The sequence below is a fragment of the Monodon monoceros genome, unplaced genomic scaffold (assembly GCF_005190385.1).
Source record: "Monodon monoceros isolate NGI ecotype Baffin Bay Population unplaced genomic scaffold, NGI_Narwhal_1 Super_Scaffold_21, whole genome shotgun sequence".
NCBI classification, from domain to species: domain Eukaryota; kingdom Metazoa; phylum Chordata; class Mammalia; order Artiodactyla; family Monodontidae; genus Monodon; species Monodon monoceros.
This window is the reverse complement of record NW_021703778.1, coordinates 148,926,904-148,940,410: the sequence shown is the minus strand read 5'-3', so window position 1 is coordinate 148,940,410 and position 13,507 is coordinate 148,926,904. Positions and strand designations below refer to the sequence as shown.

The 13,507-nt window shown below is 45.4% G+C and overlaps 1 protein-coding gene across 2 annotated transcripts in view; it reads left to right on the top strand.

Moving 5' to 3' along the window:
* POMT2 (protein O-mannosyltransferase 2) overlaps positions 1–13,507 on the top strand; it is a 47,863-nt gene that overhangs the window by 2,205 nt on the left and 32,151 nt on the right. For both annotated transcript variants that reach the window (XM_029238399.1, XM_029238400.1), the window contains exons 2-4: positions 6,034–6,118; positions 10,591–10,695; positions 12,455–12,563. In XM_029238399.1, coding sequence (XP_029094232.1) covers positions 6,034–6,118; positions 10,591–10,695; positions 12,455–12,563 — 299 coding nt within the window. The remainder of the gene's footprint in view (positions 1–6,033; positions 6,119–10,590; positions 10,696–12,454; positions 12,564–13,507) is intronic.

Genomic DNA, 13,507 nt, shown 5'->3' with positions numbered 1-13,507 from the left:
TTACAATGAGTTCTCCCATTTAAAAAGCAACTCCCATGCCCAGTGGAAAGACATTCCATAGCACATTCTTCCCTGCATTCTAATATATTACCTGAAGGGGTGCAGATCACTCCAGTTCAGGATTTTTTGTTAAATATTATTTGGATTTCCATCAGCTTTGATTTAGATCATCATTACAGTGATTTGGTTAAGCCCCACGGGCAGTGAGAGTCACTGCGTCGTTGCAGCCTCAATCACTATACAAGGCATAACCTAAGGTCCCTAGGGTGTCAGGAGAAGCTTATGAATTTATATCAGTCATACTAACAGAAGGTTGTGCCAGTCTGTGTTTTTGCGCACATGCGAGGGAGGTCCATGTTTGGAGTTAATGTTGATGTCGTCAGGGACATGAGGATAGTTCAAGACCGGCCATGTCCACATGAGTTTTTCTGGTTTCATAGTGGAATAACAGAGTCAGCAATAGGTCAGATTGCTAGCTACAGCTGCCACTGACTTAGTTGAACCGTGTTAGTATTTTGCCAGGCTGGGTGCTGGGCCTAGGAGGCAAAGAGAGCATTAATTATTTCCCTTCTTTTTACATTTCCAGGGGCCTAAGATGTTCCTTCCCCAGGTGGAAAGGTTGTTTGTTTCCTCCCACTGCCATATAATCAGTGTGTCCCACTCTAGTACCTGTAATTTCACCTTTACTCCAACTATTGCATACTAATATCCAGACCTTTCTGTCATGGGCACTGTCAGAAACTTGACAGAGACTTATTATGTCTCCCATCTTGGTCCATGTGAGCCACTGTAGCGGGACCTCACAAGCAGTGTGCTCAACCAGGTGATCTTTATGCACTAAAACCACGTCACTCCAACAAGAAAACCCAAGTGACTGAGCTGGAATTAAGTTTGAATCCCATAAATCCCCAACTGCACCCCCAGGCTGATCCAGAATTGCTGTTAGGGGAGACCAGTCGAGCCCAGGAATAGTCAAGGAAGAATCTCAAATTTTCAAAATAGGTTTTTATAACCTTCCACCCCTTTTGTTCTGATCATTACCCAGTTGGTGGCCGAGAGGAGATGAACACCTAGTTAGGTGACCAAACTACTTGACTAAGGTGTGTGAACAAGGAGGAAGGTGAGGGAAGTTGACACAGAAATCTTTTTGTGAAGACTGTTCAGTGCTCGACAATATCAGATGCCCGTGGATGGTCTGGAGTGTGGAATGTCATCAGATTTTTGGCTATTCAGCCATTGCAAAAAAAAAAGGTGTACCGTTGTTAGACTGTAGATGGTTTGGAAAGCTGAAAACACAACACGGTTTAGTTTCAAGGGCCGCAGTGATATATCTAGAGTCAGGTGATTGGGCTGGAACAGCATCAGCACTAAGCCAGACGGTGTCAACAGCAGTGGGGCACCCGTGATAGCCTGGAACGCGGAACAAAGTCCGAGTACAATCAGTGTCCTTGGAGTGGCCAGTACCCCACGCAATGTGGCTTCCTTTACTGCAAGACAAACGTGCCAACTTTTGGCAGGAGTCACAAGTTACCACAATGTAGCAATGGCTTCTGCTTTGGAGACGTATAGTCCTTTACTTTGTGCCCAGTCCATGGTGGTAGATGTGTTTCCATGCCTGGTGTATTGATGTATGCAGGTGGCAATGGCAGCAGTCTGGATGGTGCAGGTTTGATCAGCAGCTTGATTCTAATCAGTCTTATCAGAATACTGGCCCTTACTGGGGGCATCTACAGGAGTGATCCAGATTGTCCCATTGGCAGGCAGCCATGATTTTTTTCCACAGTTCTTGGCTCGGAAGAGGGGTGTTTTACATTTCTTAGTATATAGCCTTACAAGTGACACACCAGATGGTTAGGCCAATGGCAAAAGCCTAAGGGAAAATAAAAGTATAACTTGTCTGTTTCTTAGGAGTATTGTCTAAGGCAAGGGTGATGACTTTCAATTCAGTGCATTGTGCCAATCAACCCTTATTGCAGTCGGTCTTCCAGAAACGTCAGTGGGGCTGGATGATAGCTATTGCCCTGTGGACACCATCTGCTTTTAATTTAGCCTATAACCATCAGTGAACCAGGCACAAACATTAGGAGGAACCTCTGGGAATCAAGATCCCACTGAGTCAGCGGCTTTGCTTCAGGTGGTGGAGTGGAAGATAGTTTCTTCCAAAGGGGCAGCTGCCACCTCTTCTTGAAAAACCAAGATGCCTCTAGGGCCAGGCCGGCTATACTCTTGAATATACCACTTCCATTTCACCAGCGAGGCTTGTCGAGCCTTTCCGTCGTTAGTCATAGATTTCAAGTTGACCCACCCCAAAGTGACAGTATCAGGCCAAAGAGTCCTAGGGTCTTCATGGTTCAGGCCCTCAAGTTCAACAAGAGCTTAGTAGTAGGTGACAGTTGCCCCTTTAAAAGGGTGTGTACTTGGTGCCTATGTCCAGCAGATGGCGCTGTCATGGAGCTCTCCAAGCCTCCCTCCCCAACCCCTCGCCCCGAAATTCCATCTTTAAAGCTGTAATGTCCCTTTCTCGTCTTGTGATTTATATTATTTCTGTAGGACCACTTGGGAGGGGACAGGATCACCTCTCACTAAATTAGCAGTCTCTCAATGGGATAATCTTGGACACATATGGGATAAATACGACTATGCCTTCAGCAGTGGGAGACACAACAGTAGTTGCAAGGGCCCTACCCACAAGGCCACTTTCCCTTCCCGTCCCCGCTGGGAACTTGGCTCAGACCCTATCAGTTGAATTTGGGTGCTTTTTCCCCTTTCAACTAACAAGTCTAATAGGCCTGCATCAGGAGCTATAATGACAGCCACCTAGAGGTTATGCCATTCCCAGGTGGGAGGTGTGGCGAGTGCTGGATGCAGGGCGCAGGAGGAGGCCTTTTTGCTCCTTCAGCCCCTCAGCAGGCTTGGCACCACTTCTTCCCAGTCTGCTTTCCTGTGTCTGGTGAGCACCTGGGCTTAGGGGCTTTTTCTTTCAGTCCCTGTACACACTGCTATGGTCCTCCCTGCAGTCCTCGGCACCTTTGGTAATCCCTGTGCCTAGCAAATCCTCTTACTCCAAGGGATTGAGTAGGGTGCTCCTGTATCCAGTAGGACTTTGAGCTTGAGTCCCTTTTCTCCCCAGAGTTTCCCACCACACTAGGATGGGTGTGTATGGCCTTTAGTCCCCTTTAGGGACAGGGAGACCTTAGCCCCACCTGTAATCATCTTACTCTTTAAAGAAGCTGAGATTGTGCCAGAGGGGGAGGGGTCATGGGACACGGAGGGAGTGGCTCTGAGCCTCTAAGCAAGGCAAACACCTTTAGCTTGAGCACACAGCTCACCCGAGAACCTTTCAATGTTTTCATTTTACCCAGAGTTCTGCATTGAATAGCAAGGTCCTTACCGCTGGCACCATATGTAAGGACTGGGGCCTCCTAGATTCATCAGCCCGTCCATCTTGCCTTTTGGCTGGGGCTGCTTAGCTTATTGCCCCAGGGTTGTGATTATATCCTTTCCTCCTTTTGCCCAGAAGGCCGTGGGCAGTAACCAAGGCAGCATTCAGACAGTTTGTTTCAATCCTGCCTCTCTCCCCTCAACCTTATTCATAGGCAGGACAGTGGGGGATTCTTACTACCTGCCTTCCCCACCACTTGGGCAAGAGCATTCACTACCAGATTCCAGGGAGTCTTCTCTTATCCCCTAACCCAGTCCATGATGGCCCTTGTCCTTTCTCTTAAGGAAAGCTATGACTCAGCATCCTATGCTTGTCACCGAAACTATCAGGGTTTGGGGTTTTATTTTTATGCTACTTGCCAACTAATGAGTTAGCCTGTCATTGTTTTATGGATGCTGGCAGGAGACAAAGTCCTAGGTCACAGACAAAGGCCTTTATTTCTCACAGCACAGCAAGCAGGATGAGCATCAGTATGTTGGCATCAGTTCCCCTTGCCCCCAGTGTCCCATGTGATACCCTGGGTCTGGATGAATGCCTGCACATGCAGGGGGTTGAATCACAGCTGAGGAGTATTGATCTTGGGGAATCCGCTGTTTTATAATAAGCAGTAAACAAGACTGCTCTCTGTCCCAGAGGGAGACATGGTGTCTTCCTCAAGGTTGCTGCAAGCATAACCCTGAGAAGTGGCCTGAGTAAAGAGCAGCCAGGACCTTGCATTCTTGGCGTAGCCTGCAAGGTCTGTAGAGCAAGAGAGAGCCAGAGAAGACTGTCCGTCCCACCACAAACACGCAGTAAAAGCCAAGAGGAAGTGTGACTATTGCTACTAGTTTTACTTGAAGTAAAAATCTTACACCCCTTTATCAATATGTTTCCAAACAGACTTCAAAACTAACCACAAATGTTGGGACAGTTTAAATAGTGCCCAGCATGTGTGGGACATTATAGTCTGCAGGGTTCTTTCCCATGTGTTACCTGATACCTGCCTCCCTGCGAGGTGGACTGGCGGATGCTACTGTTGTCTTCATCACGTAGATGAGAAAAGAGATCCGGAGAGGGTGAGTGATTTTGCCGGGTCATGCTCCCACAGTGGGTGGCGGAGCTGGGACCGGATCTCTCTTTTTTCTGCAAATGTATTTTGTCACACTGCTTGGAAGTTATTTTTCTGTTTGACATCGCCATGTCACTGTCCTCATTTCATGTCAAGCCATGTGCTTAGCAGACGCAGAAGTAGATTTACCCTTCTGCCTATTTATTAGACCCAGTGTGTAAAACACACAAACAAAAAAAAGACCCTGCATTTTTGGTAAGAGCATGTTTTGTCCCTTATTCTGTAGGACAGTGATAACTACTTACAGAAGCTGACCTGGGGATGGATAGTCACTAGAAAGCAACTGTTCTTCTGAGCTGCAGGGAGAGATTGACAAACAGAAACGGCCAGGTTCTGCTGGGTTACTAGCCTGCCGCTGTGAAGCCCCCATGTAGGGTGTGAAAGGTTTACTGTGGTTGTGTAGAAGAACAAGATTTTTGCATTGTGTTTAAAAGCTAGTGTATTAGAATCACTTACTTGCAAAATAATTTGTAAATAATTTGTAAATAATGAGGATAGGTTTTTAGACTGGTTGTTAACTTAGTAAGAAAGCCCACACTTTTTATATACTTGTTAGTTCATTATAATAAGGTCAGTGAGTTCATAGTTAGCAGGTTAGTTATCACAAGGTTGGGAGCAAAATCAGACTCCAGGCACAACCATGGTCTATAGGCTCTTACTGATCAGTAGCCCACAGTGTAGTTTGTAACAGCAAGAGTAATGTAGTTTCTAGTGGCAAAAATAGTCTTAGGGTTAGAAGTTAGCAGACTTGGGGCTTCCCTGGTGGCGCAGTGGTTAAAAATCCACCTGCCAAGGCAGGGGACACAGGTTCGAGCCCTAGTCCAGGAAGATCCCACATGCCATGGAGCAACTAAGCCCGTGTGCCACAATGACTGAGCCTGCGCTCTAGAGCCTGTGAGCCACAACTACTGAGCCCATGTACCACAACTACAGAAGCCCACGCACCTAGAGCCCATGCTCCGCAACAAGAGAAGCCACTGCAATGAGAAGCCCTTGCACCACAACGAAGAGTAGCGCCCGCAACTAGAGAAAGCCCGTGCGCAGCCACAAAGACCCAATGCAGCCACAAATAAATAATAAATAAATAAATAAACTTACTTTTAAAAAAAAGTTAGCAGACTTGGAAGAAAACTCTTATTGCAAAACTTTTTATAGTATAGGAAACCCTTCACCTTTTTAAAATAAATCGAAACTCAAGATACAGTATAAGTATAGATTTAACTTAAATTTATGAAACTGGTTGGTAAGTATTTGCTAGCCTTTCTCCGCTGTCTAAATGAAGATTAAGGAACAGCCTGATGTCTTGCTTCCTCAAATCACTTGTGTCAAAAGCTTTTTTTTTTTTTTAATCCAGATTTTCTCATTAACTGCTTGAAACTTATAACCTTTGGTTTTAACTGTAATTTTAACCATGCTTTATTAAGGCTGTTTGGGTTGTATGATAATTTTAAGAATTTCATTTCTCTTTCTGTTTTCTTTTTAGTTGGGATGAAACTCACTTTGGAAAAATGGGAAGTTACTATATCAACCGCACCTTTTTCTTTGATGTGCACCCGCCTCTGGGAAAGGTGAGCGGTGTGGTGAATGACAGTGCTCTCCTAAGAGTTGGAGCCAAGTCTTAGATTTGGATTTAATTCTTGGGCTTGTAGAAAGAATTCCCTGACATTCCAGAACAGCTGCTTTCATGGGAAACCTTTGGTGTTTTTAGGAGTCCTCTGGGCTCAGAAATGGAGAGAGATTCCACCAACTGATGGATGGATAAACAAAATGTGGTATTATCTATACAATGGAATATTATTGAGCCATAAAAAGGAGTGAAATATTGACACATGCTGCAACATGAATGAGTCTCATAAACATTATATTAAGTGGAAGAAGTCAGACATAAAGGGCCACATATTATATGTTTCCAGAATTGGCAAATCCACAGAGACAGAAACTAGATTAGCAGTTGCCAGGGTCTGGGGGGAGGGAGGATTGGGGAGTGACTGTAAATGGGTGTGGAATTTCTTTTTGGGGTGATGAAATAGTCTGGAATTAGGTAGTGGTGATGGTCGCACAACCTTGTGAATAAACTAAAAGCCACTGAATTGTACACCTTAAAATGGTGAATTTTATGGTATACGAAAAAAAAAGAGATGGAGAGAAGGAATGTGTTGCATAAAAAGCAGAAATAGCTTAGGGGAGCTGACTGTCCACAAGGGCCTGAAACTCCTTCCCACTCCCCGTTCCCAGCGTGCACGTTGTTTGGCTTGTTCCTTTCACATGATGTACAATTAGAAATTCCACCAATCAGAATTCATTTTACTCTCTTAAAAACAAACACCCCCGAGAAGGCTAATGGATTAGCCTTGGCATTTCGCTCACTCCTTTCTTCCTAACTGGAGGCTGAGCTCTCTGGTACTAAGGCGACAGGAATTTGCCTGGTATGAAGATGAGGAGTGTTCTTGGAGCATGGAGTACTTGGGGATGTAGGCAGGGGGTGAGGGGTGGCAGGGGTGGTGACTGTGACAGGTGGGCTTAGGGGGAAAGCACCAGAGCATGGGGTAGGGACCAGGGGCAAGGCCCTGCAGGTGGGAGGGGTGGAGAGGAAGGTGGGATAGGTGGCCCCTTCCTTCCTTCCTTCCTTCCTTCCTTCCTTCCTTCCTTCCTTCCTTCCTTCCTTCCGTCCGTCCTTCCTTCCTTCCTTCCTTCCTTCCTCTCAGTTGTGGCATGTGTGATCTGTAGTTGCAGCATGTGGGCTCTTAGTTGCGGCATGCAGGATCTAGTTCCATGACCAGGGATCGAATCCGGGCCCCCTGCATTGAGAGCGTTGAGTCTTAACTGCTGGACCACCAGGGGAGTCCCTAGGTGGCCTATTTCAAAATTAGCTCCGAGCCCAGAGAAGGAGCAAAATATGTAATGCCTCTTTCTGTCTCCTTTATAAGATAACAACAATAAGATTGGAGCAATTGAACAGTCTCTTTTAGTCACTTTAGATGCATTAACTTATATAATGCTCAGGACAACCTTATGAAGTAGGTACTGTTGTATCCTCATGTTACGGAAGGGGAAACTGGGACTCAGAGACGATAAGTAGTTTGCCACAGGGATTAAAGCTAGTAAGTGGCAGCTGGTAAGGTTCAGACTGGCTTAGAGTCTGCTCTGTTAACCATTATACCACTGCCTGATGAACTTGCCTTGCCCCAGTATTCGGGCAAGTACATCTGTTACCGCTGTAGAATTAAGCCACAGAACGTGCTGAATATTTGCACTGGGCTAGCCTGGGACCCAGCCCGCCAGTAGAGGAGGAAACCTAGCCCAGTCTTTCATCTGGGGACTGCCTGTCTGTTTTTGGAGTCTGCTAGTGCCCAGCACAGTGAAGGCGTGTGGAAAACACTTGCTGATTTGTTTTTGCTGAAGCCTTCCCTTCCTCACATGTGGCCCCTGTGTGAAGGGAGAAATGTGAGGCTTCTTTCTAAGGCTGCCCCCAGAGAGTATGATCCATCTGCCCCTCTAATTTATCTCTTGATGGTCCTGTGCTCTACCTGGATGAAAGAGAATGATAAGCAAAGTAGCTTTCATAGGTTCTGAGGCCAAGTCAGTCCAAGAATCAAAAACCCCATGAAGTGGTGAGTAGAACGTTTTCTCCTACAGTACTGACCCCAATACCTGCCTCTTCACACTGGTCCCAGCCCTGGGTGCCAGGGGCTCCAAGGAAATAGGTACTTTTAAAAGAAGTAAAAATACCTGCACGTAGCAACAAGTTTGATCAGTACAGAAGGAAATAAAAGGTCAAAAGTTACCTTCCCTCACATTTTTATTCCTCAGAGGCAGCCAGGGTCACCTTTATTAACAGTTTCTTATATATCCTCTCAAAAACTTTATACAAATATAAGTGTGTATGCATTTCTATACACATATATATTAGCACACGGGAACAGCACATTATATATGCAAATGGAATCAGGCTAAAATTGTTGAGCAACTTGTATTTTAAACATAATATATCTTAACTTCTTTCCACATCAGTACATAAAATGTACCCCATTCTTTTTCATGGCTGTAGATTATTCCGTTATACAGTTGTGCCATAAATTATTTTGCCTCTCTTCAACTGGTGGGCATTTATGTTATTTCCAATTTTTAGCCATTACAAAAGGTAGTGCAATGAACATCCTTGTACATTTATCTTTTCATAGTTTTGCAGGTGTAGCCAAAAGAACCTCAGCGGCTGAACTAGAGTCAAATAATATGCACATTTAGATTTGTGTTAGACATTGTTAAGTTTTCCTGCAAAAATGCTGTGATAATACATACTCCCACCAACAGTGTATGAGGGTGCTTGCTTCCCTCACATCGTTGCCAGCACTGGTATGATCATACTTCCAAAATTTTGCGAATTTGAGAGTAAAAACTGGTATATCACTGTTTTCATTTGCATGTCTTTCTGAATTACGTTGAACATTTTTCCATATGTTTTTTAGCCATCTGTGTTTTGTTTTCTATGAAAACATTTTTCTAGTAAGTTGCTCTTATTCTTATTGATTTGAATGAGTTCTTTAGTTAGGAAATTAGCTCAGGGCTACTTTTAACCTTATGGAAACTGAGAGGGAACTGAATTTTGAGTGCTTGTTAAACGCTTGTCAGAGTGCTAAGTGTTTTACCTACAACATTACCTCTAAGCCTCACAACCATCTGCAAGGAAGGTTTTACTACCTGTAGGTAAGAGATGATTATGATCAGAGAGCTAGTATGGGGGGCTCTGAGATCCAAACCATCTGTGCATTTCTTCACTCTACCAGACCAGCCAAGAAGTCTGGGGATTTATGCCAGCACCAGGCGGGTCTGTCTTCTGAGATCCCAGGGGGGAAGGGACATTCATTTGATTGTCATTTGTCAGTTTAAGTTCACCTGGGTATTCGGATGGCTCTGTCTTCTCAATACCTTATATTACTTTACATTAAATTAATTAATATTAAATTAACTGGGATTAACTGGACCCTGGGATTCCTTTTTTTTTTTTTTTAAATAAGGCTTCATAGTAATTTACTGCTGAACTTTGGCTTCTGTACCTTGACACAGAACTACAGAGAGTGACTGTGTTTAGAACTACTTAGAGAAAAAAGTGAGCTGGTTAGTGGTCCAAATCCAAGCCCCCACAAGCAGCATCGCTGGGAAGGGCTTTCACTCCACACAGCCAGTGTATTCTACCCCTCCACACAGCCGAACTCGAGCACAGGGGTCAGGCCGAGGCAGCCTGGGGCTGTTTCAGATGCCTGATATTTGCTGACAGTTTTTATGTTTTAGCTGCTTCTGATTACGTGTGTGGAAAAGAACATTTTACACTGTTGACGGTCAAGGAAAGACAGAAATGAAGAGGCTGATCCTCTCGAACGTTTTGAAGGATTTACAACTCACAGTCTTAGTTTACAGTTGCTTTGTTCTGTTTTGGGATGTGCCAGGGTGGCCTCCCTTTGGAATACTGGTGGTAGGAGAAACCAGTCCCTGGCCTTTTGGCACTGTTTCCACTGGGACTTCTCTCTTCCCCTCTGGGGAAATGCATCTGTGTTTGCATTCTGCTTTCCCATTTTCTTCCCTTCTCTCTATTCCTGGTGTGTAGCAACTTGGCCACTTTCCTCCCTCCTCATTCTGACTTGGAACCTCATTTTCTTTTCAGTGGCCCAGTCTCCCAGGAATCAGCCCCTGCCCATGGCCTCCCCCATGAGCTGTCGTGTTTTACTTCGTAACAAATGAAAGAAGGCTGAATGAGAGAGCCCCTCACTGGCCCTGCCCTTCGAATTGTGGGATTTTTTTCTTCCTAAATACTCAGTCTGCACTGTTCCCAAGAACTTGGCCTTAACACAAGAGAGGATTTGTTTCAGGCAATGAGCTCTGTAGACAAAAGATTCTTTGCTCTGCCACAGCTGCTGGAGAAAATGTCACAGTGGTAGCTCCTTCTATGGGCAGTTGTCAAGGGAAGCCGAGGTCTGGGCGCAGCTGGAGGGGAGTTCAGGGGGCGGAGGCATCTTCTCTCTGAGGCCTCTCCTTCTCTCCTCAGATGCTGATAGGCCTTGCTGGCCACTTGAGTGGATATGACGGCACCTTTTTGTTCCAGAAGCCTGGGGACGAATATGAGCATCACAGCTACCTGGGAATGAGAGGAGTAAGGCTTCCTGACTTGCTATTGCCCGACTCAACTCTGGGGCCACACTCAGTCAGAAATGTGACAGCTGGAAGCCCTGGAGTGGTGGCAGATTTAGACACGGGGACTTTGGTGGGGGAGGATGATTGGACCTGTACCCTGTAGTAGAGATTCAGAGCTGGGGTGGGCGGGAAGGGAGAGGGAGGCCACAGATAATACAGCAATGACACAGACAGGAGCAAGCGCACCCCATCACCTGTTCTCCTGCCAACGTGAGGCATCAGATTTCAGATCAGAGGGCAGCCCGGGACTCAGGCAGCCAGGAATCTCCTGCAATCCCAACATTGGCCTCAGCACATTGGCAGGCTATGCGTCCTTCCCCTGCAGCCACAACTGCTAGGGTGTTGCCTACCTCTGAGGGCCTTTATTAACATTTCAGCATCCCCACACCCATGTCACCAGGTTCTTCTGTCTTTCCTCACGAAGGTGTCGGGCACACAAGGGGTTTTCCAGTCTTTTAAGGGAAGTGTGTGTTTGCCTGGTCCCTCTGTGCTCTGAGTCCCAACACCAGCCTTGATAGGGCATGGCAGGGCCTAAATACCCAACTCTCTGGGGACCTTGTACCTGGAGCTAATAAGACCTGTGGAAACTGTCCTCCAGTGTGGAGCTCTCAGAGCAGGTTGCATTTACAAGCCCCTTTCCTCAAGGAAACTGCTTTATCAAAGCAGTTTAGATAAATGCCATGTGATTACTTGGGCTAATCACTGGCTTGTTTGTGTGGTCATACCATTCCATATTAAACAAGAAGTGTCCACTACCCTCAAGTTCATATTCTTAAGTGGTTCTTTGTCTTCCTAATGATGTTTGAATACCACATAGCATACATAATTGGATATAGGCCTGACTCACTGTGAACTTGCTATGGAAATGAGAAGGCCAAATATATCAGCCCTGTTCCCTTTCACACTAGAGCACATTGCTTTCTGCTAACAAAAAGTGACAACCCAAATGTGAGAATTTCCATTCCCCTGGGTTTGTCTGATTACTTTTGATGGACAGGGTAGGGGGATGGAGAGAACACTGGTGGTTAAAAACAAAACAAAACTGAAAAACAACCCTCCAGATGCTGAAGTGTCAAGCAGTCTTTTTTCTAAAATCAAAATACAACCTATAGATTAAAGAGTGATTCCTGGTGTGATTGAATAAAAGGACCAAGGGAGAAATAACAGAAATAACATTAGAGTTCTCTAAAATATTAAAACACCTCCAGAGAGGTATTTCTCAACTTGCACCCAGTTTCATAACAGAAGCTAGTGTTTATCAAGAACTTTCTGTGTGGTAATAAACTTTAGCTCATTTAATCTAAAAAGTAAACCCTATGAGGTAGGAACTCTTAAGTTTCACATTACACAGAAGGAGAGGCTGAGATACAGAGACGTGACTTTGTCAAGGTCACAGCTAGCAATGATGGGACGGTCCATTCCCGGAGTCTCCCACTTGAAATCGTGGGCCGTCTTGCCCACACCTCCCGGGCTGAACTTTGCTGATTTCTTGTCAGTGCACAAGTTGGTGCTTAATGGGAACGTAAATGTTGCTTGATTTGATGCTTCACTGTTACACCACCCCTTTGATATTTAAACATATTGCAGGTGATTTTAGGTCACCAAGTCATGCCATCATCAGGGCCCTCCATCTTAAAAGATTAGTTTGTACCAAGCCAAGTAGGTCCCTGATGCTTTGCTTAGTTAGTTACTTGACTGCTTCTCCTGTCCTTCCATAGTTCTGCGCGTTCCTCGGCGCTTTGCTGATCCCCTTTGCCTACCTCACTGTACTGGAGCTGTCCCAGTCCCTCCCGGCAGCGCTGCTCACGGCTGCCCTCCTCACCTTTGGTAAGTTGTCCTAGACCACGTTACTTGGGATATTGACTGCCACACTATGAATGTAGCTGGAAATCAATATACTTAAAGATCCTGTCTACGGGCCCAGTTCTTAAGTAACCTGAGGATTGGGTAAATGTACTACAAGTCTCCTTTTATTCACTAGTAATACTTACATATATAAATACTTATATGTAGCAAGCCTTTATATTTTATTGGAGTGGTGAGTTGGTAGGGGTAATCCCAAGGAATAGATTATCTGCAAGTTATCCACATTTGAGTTTGGAATGGATAACAAGTTTATGTGTGCTTGTGTGTGCGTGTGCGTGTGTGTGTGCGTGTGCGTGTGCGTGTGTTTGAAGGAGGCTTACAGTTCTAATTCTGCTTCTCTTAGGTTACTGTCAAGATTAGTTTGCATTCCTTAAACTAATTTCAACTGAATGCAAAGGTAGATGCCACAGAAGTAGCTGGGTGGCAGAGGATAAAATGGGAACTTTATTTCTGTGGATAATTCTCACATGGCTAATTGAGAGTTGATCCAGAGAAATTGATCCTGTTTTTAGCCTTGCTCATATGAAAGTGAATTCCTGACCTCATAGAGCTTAACATTTGAAGAAGTCCAGACCAGTTTAGGTGGTTAATTTAGGGGCGATTCTGGCTTTGTTTTTTTTTTCTTTGTCTTCGTTGGGTCTTCGTTGCTGCGCGCGGGCTTTCTCTGGTTGCAGTGAGCAGGGACTACTCTTCGTTGTGGTGTGCGCGCTTCTCATTGCGGTGGCTTCTGTTGTTGCGGAGTATGGGCTCTAGGCGCTCGGGCTTCAGTAGTTGCGGCACACAGGCCTTAGAGTGTGTGGGCTTCAGTAGTTGCGGTGTGTGGGTTCAGTAGTTATGGCTCGTAGGCTCTAGGGTGCGCGGGCTTCAGTAGTTGTGGTGCACAGGCTTAGCTGCTCTGTGGCATG